Below are 23586 nucleotides of genomic sequence, written 5' to 3'. Positions count from 1 at the left end.
AAATGTGGCATAAATAACTTAATTTTAACTCCAAAAAAACTGACTAAATTAAAAATATCATAAATTCTAATTGTAATAATTATTAGCGCTTAGAACTCACACGGATATTGCTTACAAAACAGTTCGCCAATACTAATCTTTAAAGGCCGCTTCTGCGGCTTGTATAACGTAAACAACTGTTCTGGAAATAGATACAATAACTAGCGGAGGGACGGTGGAAGAATCCATGCAGTAATACGAAATTCCAGAAGATTACCGATAAAGAGCTGAATCCGGCTTCTCGAATTACTCTACGCCAGGGCCTCCATTAGGGGTGACACAACAATTTATCTAGTCAACTGGTTTTTCAAGTTTCATGGTAATGAAAGTGTTGGTATATCACCAAATCGACGTTTGGAAGAAAGAGTACAAGAAAAGACCTCAGACAATGTATATTGCTATCATGTAGTAATGATATTGGTAACAATATAATAATATATACTTACATACGGTTCTCCAGCAGCATGGTGCTCTTCTTCCCAGTTTAACAACATTTCAACTGCTTCGACATATTCTTCTTTAATTGCATGTAATAAACCATCCTACAAAAATGTTTTTATTGTAAACATAAAGAAATATGACGCAATCTAAATTTAGCTAAGCAGATGAATACAAACTTTGACAAACAAGGTGATATTAAAACATTATTTTATATATATTTAAATTATTTTGCCAGGCAAATTTTTTCTAATTTTTTTATACACATTGTCGAAAATTGCAAGTAATAAGGTGTGTAGACCTTCAGGACAAGTGTTTTGTAACAATATAATGTTTTGCGGGTTTGTATGCCTTGGAATGAGTTTTTTCTAACGTTTTTCTAAAAGCCGGAATAATTCGGCTTTTTCGAAAAGTGCGTTTAATGAGTAAGGTATGAATTTTTAGCTTCATTTTGTTTGAAAACTTGATTGTTTAACCCAGAAACCGTCTCATATGGTCTCCCAGACTATATCTCGAGAGCCACATCAGACGAGACGGAAGACAGACAAGAAGCAAAAGACCCCTACAAGATAGAATCCGGCAAAGCCACATCATTTATAACGGAATGAAACACTTGCGCAAAAGATGGCTGGAGATAGCGAATAGAGGACCGAGAAATAACATCGAGGAAAGCCTTCTACGGGAATTCACCATTGACGACTCCGTATATTACACAGCATACGGAGCACAGCGAAACTTCGTATCCCACAGCTACAAGCTGAGATATAACGAGTTTACCACGACTTTAGGAACAACCTTAGCTTAGCCCCTAAGCTACTGGCATTCTAAGCCAGAACCCACGAGTTAAAAATAATACCAGTCGTTGGGCTAGTGTGCATCAACATTAGTTAACTGAAACAGTGTTAAACATGCAACTGGCACCAGAATAATCCGAAAGGATCTCCTCGATAAAAATTTCATAAGATATTATTATTATTACCAGGACTCGAGAAAGCAAACCATCAAGAATAGGACGAAACAATCAGAGCTGTCCAAAATGTCGACTACCAGCTAACTCTGGCCAAAAACCTACGAAACTACGTAAGATCCTGTATTAAGTGTGCCACGACAAAGAACTGCACAACGATAACAACGAGTATCATTTAACAATATAACCATTTGTTATATTGTTTAATAGATCTCTGGAAACCTCTGTGTTTCCTTCTTCAATGAAAGAAAGTTATGTTGTTCCTATATTTAAAAATGAAAGACAAGAAAGACAATATTGAAAATTATCTCAGCATTTGTATACAATCTGCAATCCCTAGGCTCTTCGACAGTCTTATAGCAAAGCAACTTTCTTGGTTATGTAAAGGCTTAATATCTCAATCACAACATGGTTTTCATAGCAAAAAATCCACTACAACAAATTTGCTTTGCTATCAATCTGATATATTATCTCATATGGAAGGCCGTAAACAGGTAAATGCAATATACACAGATCTTTTCCAAAGCATTTGATCGTGTAGATCACCAAATAGTTTTGGGCAAATTAATTAATGTAAGCTTTCATGGCAGGTTTGTTGAATGGATTAAAATCTGGGAGAAGTCAAAAAGTCAAGATAGGATGACATCTATCTGACAGTATCACAGTAACATCTGGAGTTCCTCAAGGAGACCACACTTCTCCACTTCTTTTTAATATCTTCTTTAACGTCATGTTGTTAATGTTGGCAGATGACTTGAAATTTTGGAAAGTTATAGACAGTTTAAAAGTCAAGCCTTGCTACAAGTTAACTTAGACAGACTACAAAATTGGTGCAATCAGAACAAACTCCACTTAAATGTAAAAAAATATTGTTTTATAAGTTTTTCTCGTAAAGTCAATAGAATTGGAACAAGCTATACTATTAATAATCAGCCACTGAATTATGTTTCTTCTATTCGGGATTTGGGTGATGTTTGGGTGATAGGATGAGAAGCTTCCTTTCTGTGACCACATAAACTCTATTTCAATAAAGGCATCTAAACTTCTTGGACTAGGAATTGTAAGTATTTCTCCATTAATTCAACAAGATTAGTGTATTGTTGCTTAGTTAGAACTATTTTGGAATACTGTTCAGTTATTTGGTCACCCTATTTTCAGAACAATATTGATACCATAGAAAGAATCCAACATAAATTTTTGAGATACCACGTCCACACTACTATTGCAAATCATGATTATTTCCGTATCGAACAACAATTATCTTTACCCTCAATCAAGAACCGTCGTGACATGTCAGGAGCTATATTTATATATAAGATCATACATGGATTTATTGATTATCCAAACCTGTTAAGCCAGATTAACTTTAATGTTTCCCATCAAGCTCTTCTTTCTTCTTCAGTGCCTTATCCGGTCCGGATGTTGGCGATCATCAAGGCTATCATGGTTTTGTTGACTGCTCTGCGAAACAGCTCCGCTGAGGTCATCCCAAACCATTGTTGGAGATTTTTCAACCACGAGATATGACGGCGTCCCGGTCCTCTTCTGCCAAATACTTTACCCTGCATAACGAGTTGAAGAATTCGATATTTTTCTTCGTTCCGCATCACGTGGCCGAGTTATTCAAGTTTACGTTGTTTAATTAAATTAAGCACTTCTTTTTCTTTTGTCATGCGCTGTAGGACCTCAACGTTGGTGACATGGTCCACATAAGATATTTTTAGTATCCTTCTGTATATCCACATCTCGAAGGCTTCGATTCGTTTTTCAGTGGCTTGCGTCAGTGTCCAGGTTTCAACTTCATATAGTAACACTGGAAGAACGTAGCACCTCACTATCCGCATCTTGGTTCCCAAACTGAGATCACTGCAGCACAGCAAGGATCTCAACTTAATAAATGTAGACCGTGTCATTTCAATTCTGGATCTAATCTCTTGAGCGTAGTCCCATTGTACGTTGAGGGTAGTTCCGAGGTAAGTGAATCTGTCGACTCTCTGGATCTCTTCGTTACCTGCCATTAGCTCTACGGTACCTTAATGTTTTCAATATTCCTTTCCACAGAACAACCTATGGTATTCACAACGCATTGGATAGATACATGGAGCTATTAAATGATCGCGATTTTGATATTTTCAATATAACTTTAACTCAGTTAAAAATATATCTTGATTTGTGATATGTATATTGGGATTGTTGAATTTTGTTCTTGTTATACTTTGTTTGTTTTTTTTAGTATGTAAGATTTTTAGTCTCATTTTTTTAAACTTTTTAATATTGATTTTATATTATAAGTAATTTCAAGTTTTGAATCCTGAAACTGTGATATTGTATATTGTAATTTAAACTGTTAATGGGGTTATTCCGTGTATTAAATAAATAAATAAAATAAAATAAACTTTCTAGGACTTTACTCAGCAGCCCGAGATTCCAACAATAAATACATTCTATTAGTTATGGATTGCCTAAGCAGCTAGATGTAATTCCGTTGAAGACTATCTGCCAAAAGCCGGTAAGTCATCTTTTTCCTCCAGAACAAGGGCTGTAACCGCTGGGAGAAGCGTCTTATCGTCATCACAGACAACGGTTCTCAATAATTACGGACTCATGCTGTACCCGCTAGAAAAAACCTCTTATCATTATCACATACAATGGTTTTGAATGACTGAGACGTTAATATCGCAGCCAGAAGAAAGAAAGAGTGGACAAAGCTATCAAAAAAGCTACAATATACACCAGGAATTTGTTCCTTAATATTCCAGAAGCTCCACCACATAGAAGATACGTCCCAGGAGAACAAGTCCTGGTACGTATCTATATTACAGTGTATTTTGGAGCCGCATCGCCGGGATCTCACACAATCCTGAGGGTCCTGGGAAACCACACATGTGAACATCAAAACCAGAACATCAACCGGACCATCCATATAAACGACATCAGACGAGCACCAGCGAGGGACGAAATCCTTCGACCGCAGTAGACATGATTCTAATACTTACTATGGCGAGTTTTTTAAATTTATATTGTAAGTTTTTTGTATATTTTCTACAATAAATACAGGAGTACTTTGAGTCTTTAGAAGGAGGCATATTTCGTCACATGCTCTCAGTCACTGAATAAACCGACGTATCTCTTTAACAGCTAAAGCCATTGGATTAGCTGCCTGGCTTGGATAAAAAAAGCGTTTTTTAAGTAAGAAGCCAGTTCGAGTTTATTAAATCTGTCTTTTATTTCTCTTGATATTGATTTATATATTGATTTCGTATTTATTTTCGTGTATCTACCTCTGATATTACTACCTCGTAGCTCAAACACTGATAATGTCGCCAGAGTGGACGAATCACAGCAAAGATTGTCACTCTGGCCGGCCAATAACAAAGAATATTATTAACTGCATTTGTATTGGACTTCCGACAGAAGATCAATGCGGATATGCAATCAGGAAATGATGATTAAGTCAGTCTAGCCTTTTTCAACCTTCTGCTTTTTATTTCTCACCTATGTGAAAAACTTCATCGAACTAAGAAGACTTCACTTCGAAGAAGGCTCTACAGCTCTTTAAGTGTTTGAATAAATACGAAGCCTCAGTTGAAAGTGTACAAACCGGCCTTTGGTGACCGTTCGACTATCTTTTGTTCAGGTAAAGAGAAGTCCCGCAACGGACTTCTAATTACCTCGCAAAACCCATCAAGCAGTTCGAAAAGAACGCTCACTGGTCAGAGAGATATTGAGCCTTGAAATAGAAAAAAGACAGATTGCCTTAAAACTATTTCAGGTCGTGTCGAACTGCCACAGCGTTTCAATAGACCACCGACGGTTAGGAGTAAATAAAAGCCCGGGTGGACTTAGAATTACTCCTCGATCGGTGACCGAGATGAAGCAGCACATCATCTCCAAACCATTCGTTGGAAATAAATAAAGGTTCTTACGGGACTTGAAATTATTTCATGAGAGGTGGCGGTATGAAGTGAGTCCTTCGATATCGAGCGTGATTGCGAGAGTAAATAAAAGACCCAAAGGGACTTACAATTACTCCGCAATCCAGGGTCAGTTGAAGAGTCAACACTCTGCCGGCGGTCCTATACCTCGAGGAGTATAAACTTGGTTACACGATGAGGCTTGAGGGGCCGGCACCTCTGTAAGATTCGAGGCTGTTACTGTGCATAGAATACTAACCAATATTTCATGTAAGATAAATATATGTACAATTTATGTAAGAAATTCGAACTGTCAAATTATTCTACACTGCCGGTAGCACCTTGCTGACAACAGAGCCTCCGGTGAACTTTTTGCTGACTGTAAGTCAAGGACACATAACTCCATGAGCAATAGGATGGAATCGAAAAACTTTCGTTCCTCCTCCAATGCGGCGGTCGGAAACCATCCCGAAACTCCAAATAACTTGGAGGATGAACCGACCGTACGACATTAATATACACATTTATTTCCCGTTGTCCATTTCACTTGTGAAAAAGGTAACAAACCTTAGTAACGTGGCTGAGTCTGAAGACAGACTCTCATTAACGAGCAAACGTTTATATTTTTCTTCCAGTGAGAGATACGCTCGAACTCATTACCAAACAAAAACGAAGGACAATGTCTAAAACGATAAATACAAGATCCACCTTACGATCAAAATCCGAAGATCGAAGAAAGTCTGGAGATATTACTCGGACCGAGGAATCGACACCTAATTCTGCAAGACAAGACGACAAAACGCAATATTAAAACAAAATGTTACCTTGACTTGAATATTTTCTACTAAAAGTAATTTAATAAGTTCAATATTTTCGTTTTCTATGGCTGACACTAGAGCTGATCTATTAAGAGGATCCACACAGTTGATATCAAACTCGGAGGGATTGTTTCGGTACTCATCGATAATCCTGAAACAAAAATATACATTGAAGTGTATTACATTTACAAACATTTATAAAAAAAATAGTACTATGTAACAGATTAGAAAGTAGAAAGTCAAACAGTATTGTATTGTATGAGTATGTATTTCTTTACTAACAATTGGACCGAGTTATGTAATAGCGGATTAAGTGCCAAAATGTAGTTTTGAGAAAAATGGGTTTAAAGATTTTAAATTTGTTTTTCGTGCTATTTCTAAATTATAGTACTGACAAGTGTTTTTTAAATTTTTTTAAAATAATTTACATTTTAAAAGTTATTCGATCAAATGTCGCTTAATTCGTTAATGATTTTTTAAGATATGTATGATTTAAGATCGAAATACAGGATTAAAAGACATATTTGGCGCTTAATCTGTGTTTCAAAATATAAAATACGTGTTATAATAACATTTTATTAAATTATTAGCTTCAATACATATAAAAAGTTATATCGTTTACAGAAAATAATATAATGGGTCTTCAATATCGAAGTCTAATGATCCATTAAAGCCGTCAATATCATCTTGAATGCCTTCATTCCCTACTATATTTTTGGAATCCAATGGAATAAGCTCCACTAACGAAATTGTGTCATTAAGCTTTGGAATAGAGACAGGTTTCCCATTAGGCCACAAAATTTGCAGTTTGGAGGAATATAAAAATTCTGTAGTCCTGGTTGCATTTTTTCTGACTCTTTTACTTATGTCTACTTCTTGCAAATTTCCGCCGTGATTTTTGCTGAAATATTTTTTAAACGGTTTTTCTTCCATGAGGAGTATTTCTTTAGTTTGAAGCCAGTTAATGGAATTCACATTTATATCTTTCCTTCTATTTACAATATGTTTTAAAATATCGCAAACTCATTTGAACTATTCTTTTTTTATCATTTGAACCATTAATTTGTTTCGTTTTCTGCAATTTTTGATAGCGTTTATATAATCATCTGGAGTATACAATCGATTTTGGAGCTTTAATGCTGACTTTATGTCCCCAAATTCGGAGTCATTGGGCATAAAACTGTGTCCTGATACTAGAAAGTGCATCGTTATTTTTTTATAGAAGGTATAAGCTCAAGCGCAGATTTTAAAAGCATCACAACATTAATATTGCGGTTTTGTCCTTCGCAACTGTCAGACCATAATATCAATTCAGTTACTTCAGATGTTAGGTTCTCTTGCAAATATTTTAATAAAACAGAACCTACCTCGTAGTCTGGTCAATTGGCTATGCCAAGGCCATTAAAAAAAAAGAACCTACCTCTTGTGCTCCTTTTCCTGCTGTGCCTTTTTCTTGAATATACACCGCAGTTATAAAGCCACAGCTGCCTTTTCTTCGTTGTTCGCCACAAAGGGATTTTTCCAAGTCAAAGGTCAATACATCCAGATTTTCTTCATTTTTAGCTTTTTGAAGATCTGAATTCATAAGATTTCTAGCTGCTTTTGCTTCATCTTGATGAGTATCTCTTAGTCTCTCAAATTCTTTTTTCTCTTGCTTAGATGTAGGGCTTTGGATTTTAACTGCAAAGTTATCTCATTTATTGCATGTGTCCTTTTTAAGTCGTTTCCTTTGCAAATTAAAACTGTCATAAAATATGCGGAATATATAGGAAGAAAAAGAAACACTATCCTGATTTTCTTCTTTATTTATATAAGTTAAACTTTATGTCTAGGGTTACAACACTTTAAAAAAAAAGTCGTTCACTTTGGTTTTGATGGTTTCGAAGTAATTCGATCTCTTGAAAGCTAGACAATAAATATGTTGTGTTTTGTAATAAAGAATTAACCGACTATTTGTGGCAATTGATTCGTTATTATACTTAGAAGATAAGGATTTTTGTTTTTACAATGGATTATGTACTAATCCATCCTCTGCAACCAAAGGAAATTTTCTGTAATGAACACGCATTTCAAGCATTATCCGCGTAGACTCTATACCTGGAAATCACCTGGAGATAAAACAAGAAATCAAATAGACTTTATTCTGATCAGTTCGAGATGGTAGTCTTCAATTACCAACGCAAAAACATTTCCAGGAGCAGAATGCGGAAGCGATCACCAGCTCTTGATGGCTGATTACAGAATACGTTTCAAGAACATACGCAAAGCTTCTCCCCGTTCTTTTAGGCTAACGGACCCCGAATTAGCTACCTTTAAAGAGAGAATTGAACCAGCACTAACCAGAATAGAGAACAATCAGGCAGAACAAAGTGTGGATGAAGCCTGGACAGATATTAAAGAAACCATCGTAACAACAGTGAATCAATGTCGCCAACCATCTATAAATAATAGCATTAAACCGTGGATCAGCAGAAACACGTGGAAAGTGATTGAACAAAGAAAGCAACTTAAAGTTGGCCCCTGTGATCAACAGACATATAAAGCTCTCTCCAGAGATATTCAACGAAGATGCTGAAAAGACAAACAAGAATACATCTCTGAAATCTGTCAAGAAATAGAAAATCACGGATATCGAAATGAAACCAAAGACCTCTTCCGGAAAGTGAAAATTCTTGCGAGAGAATTTAAACCCAAGAACTATGCAATAGAGGACAAACATGGTATTATCATAAGTGATATCGACAGAGTGTTGGAAACATGGAAAAACTATTGTTCAGAGCTCTACAGGGAAGAACACGTAAATCTAGACCACACTTCAGCCCTCGAAAACATCGCATACAACCCTGAACCTGAAATTCTGCTGTCCGAGATTGAAGAAGCTGTAACTCACCTCAAGAAGAATAAATCCCCTGGCTGCGATGATATCACGGGAGAGCTCCTTCAGAACATGGGAGACAAAGGATGTTACATAATGTGGAAACTTTGTAATAAAATTTGGAGATGCGGAAAGTGGCCCAGAGAATGGCGCACATCATTGTGCATACCAATCCATAAAAAAGAAACAACTACAAAGTGTAGTAATTATCGTACCATCTCACTGATTTCCCATCCAAGCAAAATATTACTAAGAATCATTAAACGCCGTTTGTAACAATACTTAGACAAACAAATTCCCCAAGAACAAGCAGGCTTTGTCAAAGAGAAGGGTACGAGAGAGCAAATCCTTAATATGCGGCAGCTCATAGAAAAGGCCCGCGAATTTAAAATTCCAATAATAATCTGTTTTCTAGACTACCAAAAGGCATTTGATTGTGTGAAGTGGGAAGTTCTCTGGACAGTTCTTCATGAGATGGGAGTTCCAGATCATTTGGCAATATTAATTAAAAACTTATACGAAGATAACTCAGTTAAAATAAGAATTGAAAACCAGTAATCTGATACCTTCAAAACCAGCAGAGGTATACGACAAGGGTGCATACTATCTCCAGACCTGTTCAATTTATATGGAGAATACATAATGAGGAACGCACTCGATGGATGGAGAGGCGGCATCTCCATTGCAGGAAAAAAGATCTCAAACTTAAGATTCGCAGACGATACAACACTGATAGCAACATCTGAAGAGGAGATGTCGAGACTGATAAAGAGAGTAGAAACCGAAAGCAACAAGTGTGGGCTCAAGATTAATAATCAGAAAACAAAAATTATGATTGTGGACCACGCGAATATCCTCCAAACAACAGGCGCCCTAAATCAATTCGAGAAAGTAGACGAGTTCACGTATCTAGGATCTTCCTTAAGCAATGCAGCCTTCTCCCATACGGAAATTCGCAGAAGAATAGGGATGGCCAAGAACGCGATGAGTCGACTGTCAAAAATATGGAAGGACCGCTCTTTATCCAAAAAACTCAAAATGAGACTGGTATGGACACTCATTTTTTCAATCTTCAGTTACGGTGCCGAAACATGGACAATAAAATCAGAGGATAGGAAAAGGATTGACGCATTCGAAATGTGGTGCTGGAGACGAATGCTACGCGTCTCGTGGACGGAGCACAGATCCAATCAGTCGATTCTCGAAGAGCTAAACATTCAGACCAGACTCTCCTCTCAGTGTCTTGCAAATGTTTTAAAGTTTTTTGGCCACATTGCGAGAAGAGACAATGACAACTTAGAAAGACTAATTGTGTGCGGAAACGTAGAAGGACGTAGAGGCAGAGGACGCTCACCTATCCGATGGTCACATCAAGTACAGAAAGCCACTGAAGAGACGTTTTCCGAGTCCATGAGAGCAGCCCAAAATCGCAAGAGATGGAGAGAATTGACAGCCCGCATTGTAGGAAATCACGATCCTCAGCAATGAGGAAACGACAAGAGAGAGAGAGATGTACTAATATTGGCGCTTGATTTGATATTCCAATTTTTGTTGTAGGAGTTTTTAATTCTGTAAAATCAACTTGGCTTTTAATTCGATATTACAAATTTCAGTGTGAGATTTTTCTTAATAAAATAACCAATGTCGCTTAATAGGGTTCTTTAAAACCGCTTTATTTTGTACTTTTTTACAGAAAACATATTTTTATACATAGATTTGCACCCTATTTGCTAGATGGCACTATTATCTCGATTTTGAATTTTTGGCGCTTAATCCGTTATTACATAACGCGGTCCAATTAAGAACCTTTTTAGAAGATCCTATAAAAAGTAAAAAAAGTAAAATCAACCGGTATATACTTGATCGGAAGAAATAGCCATGACAAAAATATAAATAAGTAACGAAATAAACAAATTATAGAATATTTTTAAATGTTTGGCTTGGATCATGCGTCATTCAGTCAACAAATTACACTGGTCTTCAACCAAATCCGCCTTCTTCAAATTTTATCATATACATATATGAAGATATCAATGCTCTAAATCTATCTGCGCTGGCCGATTTTTTCTATCACGTCTAGATTTTCGGTTATTTTTTTCAGAATATTTAAAATTTATGATTTTTTAAATTTGTTTTATTCAACAACACTATAAATGCTGTATGTACATAAAAAATGGAATTTAGGGAGCAATGAAATTAAGATAGAATCGTGATTTTTACATTAGTCCATATGCGTATGCGCAGTCTTTACTGTGAGGTAACAGCATGCAGCTAGTTAAAAACTTTTTGTAATTGTTTAGGTTTTTAATTAAATATTTTGGTAAGCTTTGTCTTCTTCTTCTTCTAGTTCCATGACCGTTATCGATCGTTGGATATCATGTTGGCTACCATATTCGCTATCGTAACTTTATTGACAGCAGGTCTAAATAACGATGTAGTTGATTTTCCATACCATTGCCTTAGATTTTTCAGCCATGATGTTCTTCTTCTACCAGGACCACGATTACCTTGAATCTTTCCCTAAATGATCAGATGTAAAAGATCATATTTTTCAGGGTGTCTCATAATGTGACGGAAGCATTCCAGCTTGCGTTTCTTTATTATATTGACCAGTTGTGTTGTTTGGTTCAGCCGTCTAAGGACCTCCTCATTTCTAACTCTGTCGACCCAGCTTATTTTCAGTAGTCGTCTGTATACCCACATCTCAAAGGCTGTCCACGTTAGAGTTAGAGTCCACGCTTCCACTCCATACAGCAGGACAGGAAAGATGTAGCAAGATGTCATTCGAACTCTAAGGTCAATGCTAAGATCGTGACTGCAAAGTACGTTTCTCATTTTTACAAAGGCAGCTCGGGCTTGTTCTATTCGGCTTTTAATTTCTGCGGTTGGATCCCAGTTCTCATTGATATTACTGCCGAGATACACGAGTTTCTCTACTCTGTCCAGTGTGGCATCTCCGACTTTTATACCGTCATCCTGTATATAATTTTGTTTGCTAACTATCATATATTTAGTTTTCTTAACGTTGTTTTAATCCATACTGATCACAAGTCTGTTTTATTTTGTTCATTAGATTTTGAAGGTCTTCTCCGCAATTAGCAAGCACTAAGGTATCGTCGGCATATCTAATATTGTTGACGGTTACTCCATTCACAATAATACCTTCGGTTGACTCCATTAAGGCTTCCTTAAATATTTCCTCCGAATATAAGTTAAAAAGTAAAGGCGACAATATACAGCCTTGTCTCACTCCTCTTTTTATATTTATTTCATACGACAGTTCGGCTTTGTCACAAAGTCTGTACTTTTTGTATTTAATTAAAGTATTTTATGTGTACTTTATGTATTTACATAAAAGTTGAGCTAATTAATATAAAATAGAAATATAAAAATTATTCTAAAATAAATTTTATTTTATTTTAATTTATAAAATGCTGCGAACAAAAAATTATCTCAAAACCTTTAGTGCCACTAGACAAAATTTTCTTGCCATCCCTTCACATAAATTTGACTCGTAAAATGAAAAATAAAATTGCATCATACATACTGATATTGATCTGTGACTAGTTTAAATTAATATAAAAAGCTTACCTTTGAACTGTTGCACAATCACCTCTTTCAGCATGAAGCAAAAAGGTTTTTTCAATTTGTGACAGAGGTCTATCCAATGGGTCTTTGATGAGAGGTTCTTCGTTTATATCGTCATTCCCGTTGCCTATTAGCTTCTCTAGGGATTCCGTTCCCTTCATTGTATTAATTTAAATTTAATCTACCCAGAACTTTTCAAAAAATATCTGGAAGTCAATAAAATAAAAAATTATATACGTAAATATTATTTATCGAGAGTACTGTATAACCAGTGGTACTGTATGTTTAATGACCAGTGAACTATACAGTTTGGATTGGATGTTATTCTTTTAATAGTAAGCAACAGCTATTCAAATTCTCATTTTCCAAATTTAAATCAAATCAAAAATCTCCTTCTACCAGTTTTTTTTTTGACCAATCATCTTTTAGTCGGTTAGAGAGCCAAGCGGGCTAGGCGGCCGATTCTCATTTGCTTCACTGTCGAATAATTCAGTGGATATGAGTTCGAGCCCCCGCTCGGTGTACAGAAAAATAAAAAAGGCTAACGCAGCAGTTTAAAATTCTAGATGAATCTGCGGCTTAGACTAAAAGGAATTCCGGTAGGAATCTCCATAGATTCCTACCGGAAAAGAAGGAAAGAAGGTCTGTAGGCGGCCTAGAAAAAGGTGGAAAGATGCAGTCAAAGAAGATCTAGAGAAAATTGGAGTGCGACAATGGGAATTACTGGCACAGGACCGACAAACATGGAAGGCAATAGTAAACGGGGCAAAGACTCACGAAGAGTTGTAGCGCCATTGATGATGATGATGAGTACCATGAAAATTAGCTTGCAAACTTCTAATCTGTATATTTTTTTTTGTGATTACAGCGCCAATCAAAAAAAAATCAAACAAAACTTGTTTACTGTTGCACATAGAATCCTAATCTGCCATAACAAATTTAGTTTTTTATTTAAGATTTCAAACTTGCCCATTGCCCCACCCACAGTGAGTGGTTATGCGAGGTCGTATTTAGCGCCAATCGATAGATTTTTAAAAGATTTTTCATTTGGAAGTATATTTCTTAATATATTAAACCGTTCCCATAATTTTCCTAGGGTATCAAGATAATTTGGATTTTCCGATTCTATCTCCATCTATCAACAATTCGAAAAATGTTCCTTATATAACGTACCGTTTCGATGAGTGTTGAAATGTTGTGTGGAAAATCCCGTCATTTCCATCGTAAAATGTCACCAAATCACCAAGCTTTTAGCGCATGTAAGGGTTGGTTGGACAACTTCAAACGACGTCATAGAGTTAGACATATCAAAATTACGGGTGAGAAACTTTCGAGTAATGCCGATGGCATCGAACTCTTCCGAACTGCATTTAAATAACTTGTGATTAAAAACAATTTGACACCTGAGCAAATTTCCAATGCAGATGAAAGTCGTTATTGTGGAGCATGTTACCAGACCACACATTGGTGTTATCTTAAGAAAAGAACGCTCCTGGTTGAAAAATTATAAAAGAAAGAATCCCTCTTATGTTTTGTGCAGATGCTTCAGGTACTCACAAAACTTCGTTTGCTTGTTGTGGGGACGGCTAAAAAGACTCGTGCAAGGGTGACTATAGATTTGTTCTTGGATTGGTTCAAAACTGAATTCGTCCCTGATGTTCGTCGTCATCTTGCACGTGTGAACCTTCCTCAGAAGGCAGTGTAAATATAGCTTCATCCGTAAACAATATTCTATCGATGAAAGAGTAGTCAAGATTTTGTCTGTTGTGGATATCATCATTGATCTACATCTTAAAGGTAAATCTGCTGGTAATAGATTTTCCACAGGTATAAAATGGTAAGGGTCAAAATGCTCATGGTATGGGATTTTTAAAACTAAAGTTCTGCTGATTAGTAACGCTGGATATCTTGATCAGACGTAATGATTTTCGGTTGGCATAAGTTGTCACGTTTAGGATAAAATGAACCACTTTCGCCTAAATTCCAAACTAGATGTTTAAAGGTTTGGTAATTAGATTGTAGCCTGTTTGGGTAACTTTTTAAATATTCACTTTTCGCTGCACGCAAGTTAAAGTGTTGCTGACAATAAATAACAATCATATCGCACATGTCCATATTAAAAAATATATTATGCCTCGGCATTTTCTGCTTTTCTTTAATAAACCAAAATAAACTAGATATTACAAAAGCCACTGATAAATCAAATCAACTTATTTTTAGTTATCAAAAAAAAAAATTATGTTCGTCGTCACTGCACGTGTGAACCTTCCTCAGGAGGCAGTGTTGCTGCTGGACAACTGTCCTGGTTATATATCCGTTGATGAACTTCGTATTGAAGATGGTAAAATTTTTGCCATGTTCTCACCATCCAACACGACAAGTATGATTCAACCAATGGACCAGAATGTCATCCAGAACATAAAACTATGCTATCGAAACGCTTTACTCTCCAACATTCCTGCTGACGAGCAAAGTGAAACGGATCTGGTAGTAGCTTTGAAGAAAGTTATTCTCAAGGACGTCATTTTCAATTTGGCAAATTGTTGGTCATCCATTTCATTCAACTTTCTTGAAAAACTTAAGCCCGAACTTAATGGTTGTTGACAACTCTTCATCCAACGAAAAATACATCATTCTAAGCCCCCTTGTCGCTCAGCTGGCTCAAGACAAAACACGACAATAATTACTGAATCTGCGGTTCGAGAATGGGCATTAGGTGGCTGTGACAAAGAAATTGGCACCCAAGAAATGCTTACGGATAAAGAAATTGTAAGGGACATTCAAAATGAAGAAACGGAAGAGGAGGATGTCGATGATGATCCATCTGCTTCAAAAACTTCTGCTGTTGAAGCTGTTAAAGCCCTGAACATGGCAATCAGTTGGGAAGAAGACAACCCCAACAGCAGCGAGGAGATGATGATGCTGAGGCGGATAAGAGACAGATCGTTTGATCAGCACGTCGAGACTAGCGTCCAGAAACAAATTACAGATTTTTTTACTGCTCCCATTGAAATTTATATAGATGTATTTATTAAATATGTTTGTATATATATTTGTATAATATAATATTTTATTAATATACATAAAGCATTTTCAGTCATTTTCATTGTGTTTTGCAGTTTTTCTTCTCCCATAAAAAAGTCATAGGTAATCCGTACGAGGCGATAATCCGAACAACCCGTTTCCCCGATTCCGTTCGGATTAACGTGTCTGTACTATATGGAAATTTACACAGTTTGATATAGATATGAAAACTAAAGTCTCTAAAATTAGAGCTAAGACATGAATACATCGCAATTATGACGTACACTACAGAAACAAGACCTGGCTCAAGTAGAACAAAACGAATAATGGACACAAATGAGATAAAAATACTAAGAAGAATTGATAACATTGGAATAAACGAAAGCATTAGAATGCAGTCCAAAATAGATCAGGTTAACACATCATCAATAGGGCTAAAAAGTATTGGGCGACCTAAAAAATGCAGCTGTGATTGTTTAAAAAATAGCGAAGATTGAACAGTCAGTTCGCGGATTAAAAACAGTGAAGCAGAAGAAGAAGCGGTTCATGTTAGGGTAAAAATTGAACTCTTTAACAAAAGCACTTTTTATGTTAAACGATTGTATTCTTTTTGTGTGGTTGATACATAAAAACTTATACCAGATACAATTTCACTACTCACAAATAAATACGATTTAGATATATTCGTTACAAATATTTTTTTGTTATCTCGTTTGATCGGAGTAACTTACTTATTTAATATATGTGTGCTCCGAGCACAAACATTTCAAGCCATCACTCCAAGATCACATCAATGTCACTAAGTCACTTATAGACTGAATATGATAGATAACAAGAGACAAATAAAAATACAAAAACCCTTCAAGTGCCATCTCAGTCGATTACAGGTCCTTAATTGAATTAATATTTACCAGATCGATTGCTAAAATGGGTTATAATCCTGAGATTAGCCGAGTTTTTTCTGTGGTTTCAGCGAATATTTTGAGGGACAAGTGTAAGAGTACATAACGTATGAAGAGGTATATACTTGTAATGCAAAGGTCACCCAATGAGTCCTACTTTTTTAATACCTTCTTATAGATTATCAAATATTATAATGTGTCATTTTATATACTTTAGAGAAAACGTATTAGGATTCAAATTAATTATATCCTTAAAAAGGCAGATTTTAATATGAAAATCAAATCCTAAAATCAAAATGTTTTCACAATATTGTCCTTTCAGTATTGTTAATTGAAAATTCTTCCCTTTCATTAGAGGCGTAATAGAGGCCCCCGCAGCATGAAGCTTGCAAGGGGCCCCAATATATCAGGGGCCCATCTTGTCGTCTAATATATAAAAATGTTTTGTGGTTATATTATTTTACACATGAATATGCAACGGTTTTCGGAAATCCTTAAACGGAAATCCTTAAACTAATAGAAAAAGACTCGATTCACATTTTGGTTAAACTTTTCAATAGCATTTATACATCAGGAAAAATACCACAAGAATGGCTTTTATCCACCTTTGTTACTATACCAAAAAAGATAAATGCCAAACAATGCAGTGATTACCGTACAATCAGTCTGATGAGCCATGTACTGAAAATATTTCTGAAAATATAATACCCAGTTTGGATTCCGAAATGGACTTGGAACAAGAGAGGCGTTGTTTGCACTGAAGTTATGTCTCAAAGATGTCTTGACATAAATCAAGATGTATTCATGTGTTTCATAGATTACAACAAGGCCTTTGATAAAGTGCGGCATGATCACCTAATCAGACTCCTGACAGAAAAGAATTTAGATAAACGAGACATCCGACTAATAGCAAATATGTACTACAATCAGAAAGCAGTAGTGAGAGTAGAGAATAATACCACTGAAGAAATCGAAATAAAGCGAGGTGTGAGACAAGGGTGTATACTGTCACCAACCCTGTTTAATCTCTATTCCGAAGACGTAATGAATAGAACACTCTCTGAGCAATCCGTAGGTATTAAAATAAATGGTGTTAGAATAAACAATCTGAGATTTGCCGACGACACCGTTCTGATCGCAGAAACACTTGAAGAGCTACAGACATTGGTGAATAAGATAGCAGACTACAGCGAAGAATATGGACTATCTTTGAACATAAGGAAAACTAAATTTATGGTAATATCGAAATCAACACAAAATGTCCAAAATTTATATTTACACAATGAAATTATCGATCGAGTTAGCAAATACAAATATTTAGGCACTTTTATAAATGAAGACAACGATAGCTCAGCAGAAATCAAAATAAGAATAGAAAAAGCCAGATCCATATTCACTAAAATGAAGAGAGTGTTCTGCGGAAGAGATTTGAGCCTTGAAATGAAACTTCGCCTGATGAGATGTTACGTACTTTCTGTGCTGTTCTACGGAATGGAGTCATGGACGTTGAAAAAGATTGATACCAAAAAATAGAGGCATTTGAACTGTGGATGTATCGCAGAATCCTGAGAATATCATGGACCGAGAGAGTCACAAATGTCGAGGTCTTGAGAAGAATGAATAAAGAAAAGGAAGTCATATTTACGATCAAAAAACGAAAACTGCAATACTTGGGACACATTACAAGAGGCGAAAGATATGAACTGCTCCGAATAATTATGCAAGGGAAAATAGCAAGAAAAAGGTCCATAGGAAGAAGACGAAACTCCTGGCTAAAGAATCTACGGGAATGGTATAGCTGTAGCAGCAACGAATTGTTTCGGTCAGCAGTTTCGAAAATACGTATAGCCCTGATGATCGCCAACCTTCGGAACGAAGATGGCACTTGAAGAAGATGCAACGGTTTTAAAACAGTACCTGGAAATCTTCAAAAACTTCCCCCGATTTAGTAAAAATGCGCCAAGTTCTCGTAACCCCAGGAGGTCTTCGTCATACAATACAATACATACCTACCTGTCAATTTAAATTTAAGGATGTAAATTTCTAAATAGACATATTCGGCAAGTGCATCATCTCATATTTGCTCCTCCCATAAACGTTTAGAAGGAAAAAGAAAAAGCCATACGAAAACGCTCTAAACGAGATTGTTAACCACCACAATAGAAAAACCTCGCGAAAATTCTACCAGAAGATAAATAGCTGCAGAAAAGAATTCAAACCCAGAATAACAGCATGTAAAGACAGAGTAAAGACAGAGTAAAGACATGTAATTAGTGACAAAGAACAGATACTAAACAGATGGGCAAATCATTTTGAAAAACTGCTTAGCGACAGCCGTGAAGAAAACGCTCAAGAGCCGCCCCACACTGAAGAAGAAATTAGAAAAGCCATTTCAAAACTGAAAAATAACAAAGACCCCGGTTTGGACAATCTTCCTGCCGAACTCTTTAAAAATGGTGGTTACACCCTTTTTAAACACATGCATAAATTAGTAACCGAAATCTGGCAACGGAAGGAAACGCCCGCGGATTGGAAATTAGGTGTAATGCACCCTCTTCACAAAAAGAGAGATATGATGGTGTGTTATAACTATAGAGGCATCACCCTACTTAACGTGGCATATAAAGTATTGTCCAACGTATTGTACAGAAGATTGATCCCCTATGCTGAACAAATAGTTGGGAACTACCAGAGCGATTTCCGACCCAATAAATCAACAACGGATCAAATCTTCAGTCAGGCAGATTCTTGAGAAAAATTTTAAGTTCGGAGTCGACACCCACCATATATTCGTGGATTTCAAAGCCACATACGACTCAGTCAACAGACAAAAACTTCTTCAGGCTATGGTGGAATTTCAAATGCCGCTTCATCTTGTTCAACTAACGGAACTTACACTTACAAGCGTAGAGAATGTAGTCAGAATCCAAAACGACTTTTCAAGACCCTTCCATTGTAAAAATGGACTGAGACAGGGAGATGGACTGTCGTGTCCTTACAAGTGACGCAAGTGACCTTGCACTAGAAAAAGTAATTCGAGAGTGCCATATTAATACGAATGGCACCATCTTTAATAAATATGTACAAGTGGTCGGATATGCAGATGACATAGATATTATTGCTAGGTCCACAAAATCTCTTATCGAAGCATTTCGATCACTAAAGGCGTCTGTACTGACAATGGGATTAAAAATAAACGCACAGTAAACCAAGTATATGTATTGTACTAGATCAGGCAACCAGATACCTAGACTATTAATCGATGATCTGGAACTGGAAGGTGTGGACACCTTCGTCTACCTGGGCTCGCTGCTGACCAAAGACAACAATATTAGCGGGGAAATTAAAAGAAGAATAGTGCTTGCCGATAAGTGCTATTATGGCTTGAGGAAACAGATGGTCCCAAAACTACCAGAAAAGTTAAAGTGACCATATATAAAACACTAATAAGGCCAGTGTTAACATACGGGTCAGAAACGTGGTCACTTACACAGAACGACCAAAAATTGCTTAAACGTTTAAAATTCTAAGGAAAATATATGGAGGAGTCCAAGAACTGGGTTTGTGGCGTAGGCGCTACAACTTTGAGCTATACAGAAGTTTTGGGAAATCTGACGTTGTAAAATGTATTAAATTAGCACACCTTCGATGGATAGGACATGTAATTAGGCGAGATGAAGATGCAACGATCAGAAAAATTTTCGACCGAAGAGGACCAGTGGAAAGACGAGCCAGAGGAAGACCAAAGCTTAGGTATCAAGATAACATAGAGGATGATCTAAAATGCATCGGAGTTAAAGCATGGAGAAGAGTTGCCAGAGACAGGGGCGAATGGAAGATTGTTTTGAAGAAGGCTTTGGCTCATAACGAGCTGTAATGCCACTGATGATGATGATTTTAAGATAAATCGGTAAGATTGAATGTCATAATGTTGTCCCTGAAAATACAAACGTGCACCTGCTGTGGAATTAGAATTTTAATATTTACTGGTAAACTAATTAGAATCGCTCGGTTATATATATACTTTTTCTTCTAATATATACTAAGTCTACAGTGCTGTCAATCATTAAGAAATGCTGTATAAATCGACACGATATTTTTAGTGTTCTATTTGGAATAGTTTTGTGGACACACTTTATAAGACATGTTCATAGACGCCAAATATCTTAATGTATTTTATATCTAATAAAATTTTAAGTGCAGGTAATATGCCCTTAATCTTTATTCAATATTTTATGTATCAGACATAGTTAGTTTATTCGGCCCATTCTTTCGATCAACTTTAATTTTCCTTTTGAAATTTAAAAATCATAAGCCTATATTTTTGAAACGAAAAGTACTATAATGCGGCATGTTACATTTGCAGAAACGTTGGAAAAGCTTTTGGAGGTATTTATAAAATTTTTTATGGTATACGTCATCTTTATGTATGAAATAGTAATAAAAAGAAATTAGTTTAATTTTAAAGTAGAAATTCTGCGTAACTCATGGACATGGGCGTATTTATTTCAATTCGAAATAGTTTAATATAAAATAGCACATGAAGTTGATTATTGGAAATAGAAAAAGCTTCTTAAAATGGAAGCTACGTGATAGAAATAACATAAATAGTATGATATTAAAATTATTTATATGTTATATACAGTAAATTAATGATAATAATTCGTTTACCTCAATATATCGATTTTTTGCGTAGAATAGCCATCATTCTCTTAACTTTTAAATACACAATAACGGTCTAAATAACTTTTTTAGAAATAAAAAGACTGATATGTTTTTGTTCACACTTATGATAAACCAAAAGATGGAAAAGGGAAATATTTTTGAAGTTCGTAAAGAATTTTAATTCCTAGCTGAGAGCTTTCGGTTTACAAAGCCATCTTCAGAGCTCTGCTATAATAGAACAATAATGTAAATGACTAAGTTTAATTTAACAATGATTCAATGATTCACTTACGTCAAATATTTAAGTATCCTACTAGGAGAGATCATATGGCAAGAAAATTAAAGAAAAATGCTGGTTCTATTTTATTTTTTCTTCTTTATCCACGAAAAAACACAAAAAGGACTGTACATTGGACTCCACAAAAAAAAAACACATTAAAAAATTTGGTTATGGTACGAGTGTCAGAACCCGACCATTTTATTGTAGTTGACGCAGCAGATAGAATGAGCAAAATCGAATGCCAGCCTCTTAAATGATTCTTCAAAGATGACAATTGAAATATGTCAACAAAAAATAAAGATTTTTAAATTATCGATAAAATTGCTAAATTGAAATTCATAATGAAAGAAGACATGTATTGAAGACTCTCCAAAATTAAGTTTGATTTTAGTTTTTATTCAATATGATGCTATGAAAAGCAAGATTTAAAAAACTTCAATTTAGAAAACGGTCAAACCAAATGTATTTAAACGTTTTCGAATAATTCAAGTGGAAACAAGGGAATCAGTGACATCTTGAAGTGGCGTCTTGAAGGCGCTCTAAAGCTGCTATCTGACAGAACGTGGAGTGACCAAATTGAAAAAACATAATAGAAAAAGACGCGGGAACCAACGCAACGTGGAATACCATTTTTACATCAATAATTATGGTTTATGATCCCTTTGATAGGGAAAAACTGCCTATTTATGGCCAGCGTATCCAGTCCCATTTGGCGGTAAATTAACACGGCTCAAAAGAAGTTGGAAGATGATGTATAGTAGGTAATCACCCCGACAACCGTTTCGGCATGACTAGGGACAGGTACAGTCAGTGTTGTGGTAATTTTACTATGGAGTGGTCCAACGAAGTTGTGTTGGAATTGTTATCATTGTAATAATTACCCAACTTACTAAAATTTTTACCAGAAACACTGGTGGATAAAATTTAACTTAATACTCGATTTTGAAGGGACACGCTCCATTGGAGTAATTATCAAAAGGTAAATTTTTATAAATTTTACACTAAGATGGGGTGCCAACCGTGTTCTCTTTTATTTTCGAATAACAGAATAACAGTCTTCGTGCAATAAAAAAAGGCTACATTAGCGCAATTTGTGTAACATATCGCTCATCTCGAGCCAAAGTACTTCTAGGCCCACCTAATTTTTGTCTTTCAGCAACATTTCCGGTATTCGGTGTTCCCGTGTTTTACGAAACATTGAAAATATTGGCAACTTCGACTTGTGGGACACCGTTTTGAAGCATCCTTAGCTTTGTTGGCGTCATCTTAATTTAATTTATCACGTGGCATATTATTACTATTTTAGGCTTCGTTTATTGCAATAAATTTAAAACATAGTTTATAAAAGTGATATAGTTTATACAGTGGAGCACAATTTTATTATATTATTAGTTTACACAGTTTATTTACAGCTCTAGATTAAATAAGAACTTATATTATAGATTTGCATCATTATTAAAAAGTCTATCTTAAACTGCTACCACAGTAAAAAATAAAACGATGAGGATGAATTTACAGCTTTAACTTTCCAAGGCATATTATTTCAGATTACCAACGTTAAACCGGTAGGCCTAGAACGAATATTATGGAATTAAGAAGTTCTGCTTTTATATCGGTTCTTTGAGCCTTTGAGCCTTGTTTTCTTTTACAAATCTTAGGATACTAATCTGGCCCATCAACCCTCCTCTTTTATCCGGGCTTGGGACCGGCTGTGGGCTTCTGAGCTACTTAATCCACCCAGTCCTCGCGCTCATAATCCCCCCAGGTTGGTGCGAGGGTGGTGGTGGAGGGCAAAAAAAACAACATTAAAAACAACATTGAAGAAGCAGCAACATAGAAGCTCTAGGAAAACGCAAAATCATACTGAACAAAAGAAACAACAACCATACACCATGGTTCAGAAAAGAAATAAAACAGAATTGTAAAGAGAAACGAGATTCCTACACGAACTACAAAACATCAAATATTCCAGAATCCCGAGACACCTATAGAAGAATACGAAATGAAACAAAGCAGTTGGTAAGAAGAAAAAGAAAGAAAGAAAGAAAGAAAGAAAAAATGAACACGAGGAACAGT

General features: G+C 35.8%; 2 protein-coding genes across 3 annotated transcripts in view; one reads left to right on the top strand and one right to left on the bottom strand.

Annotated features, from left to right (window-relative positions):
* The window catches only part of LOC140445430 (transient receptor potential protein-like), a 69717-nt gene extending 53224 nt beyond the window's left edge, over positions 1–16493 (bottom strand). The window contains 4 exon segments of the mRNA XM_072537445.1: positions 486–581; positions 6183–6327; positions 12643–12845; positions 16395–16493. Coding sequence (XP_072393546.1) covers positions 486–581; positions 6183–6327; positions 12643–12800 — 399 coding nt within the window. The 5' untranslated portion in view covers positions 12801–12845; positions 16395–16493.
* LOC140445412 (transient-receptor-potential-like protein) overlaps positions 1–23586 on the top strand; it is a 142530-nt gene that overhangs the window by 84501 nt on the left and 34443 nt on the right. The window lies entirely within an intron of this gene.

The sequence above is a fragment of the Diabrotica undecimpunctata genome, chromosome 1 (genome assembly GCF_040954645.1).
Source record: "Diabrotica undecimpunctata isolate CICGRU chromosome 1, icDiaUnde3, whole genome shotgun sequence".
Taxonomy (NCBI): Eukaryota; Metazoa; Arthropoda; class Insecta; order Coleoptera; family Chrysomelidae; genus Diabrotica; species Diabrotica undecimpunctata.
Note: the sequence above shows the minus strand (reverse complement) of the source record. Positions and strands in the feature narration are given on the sequence as shown.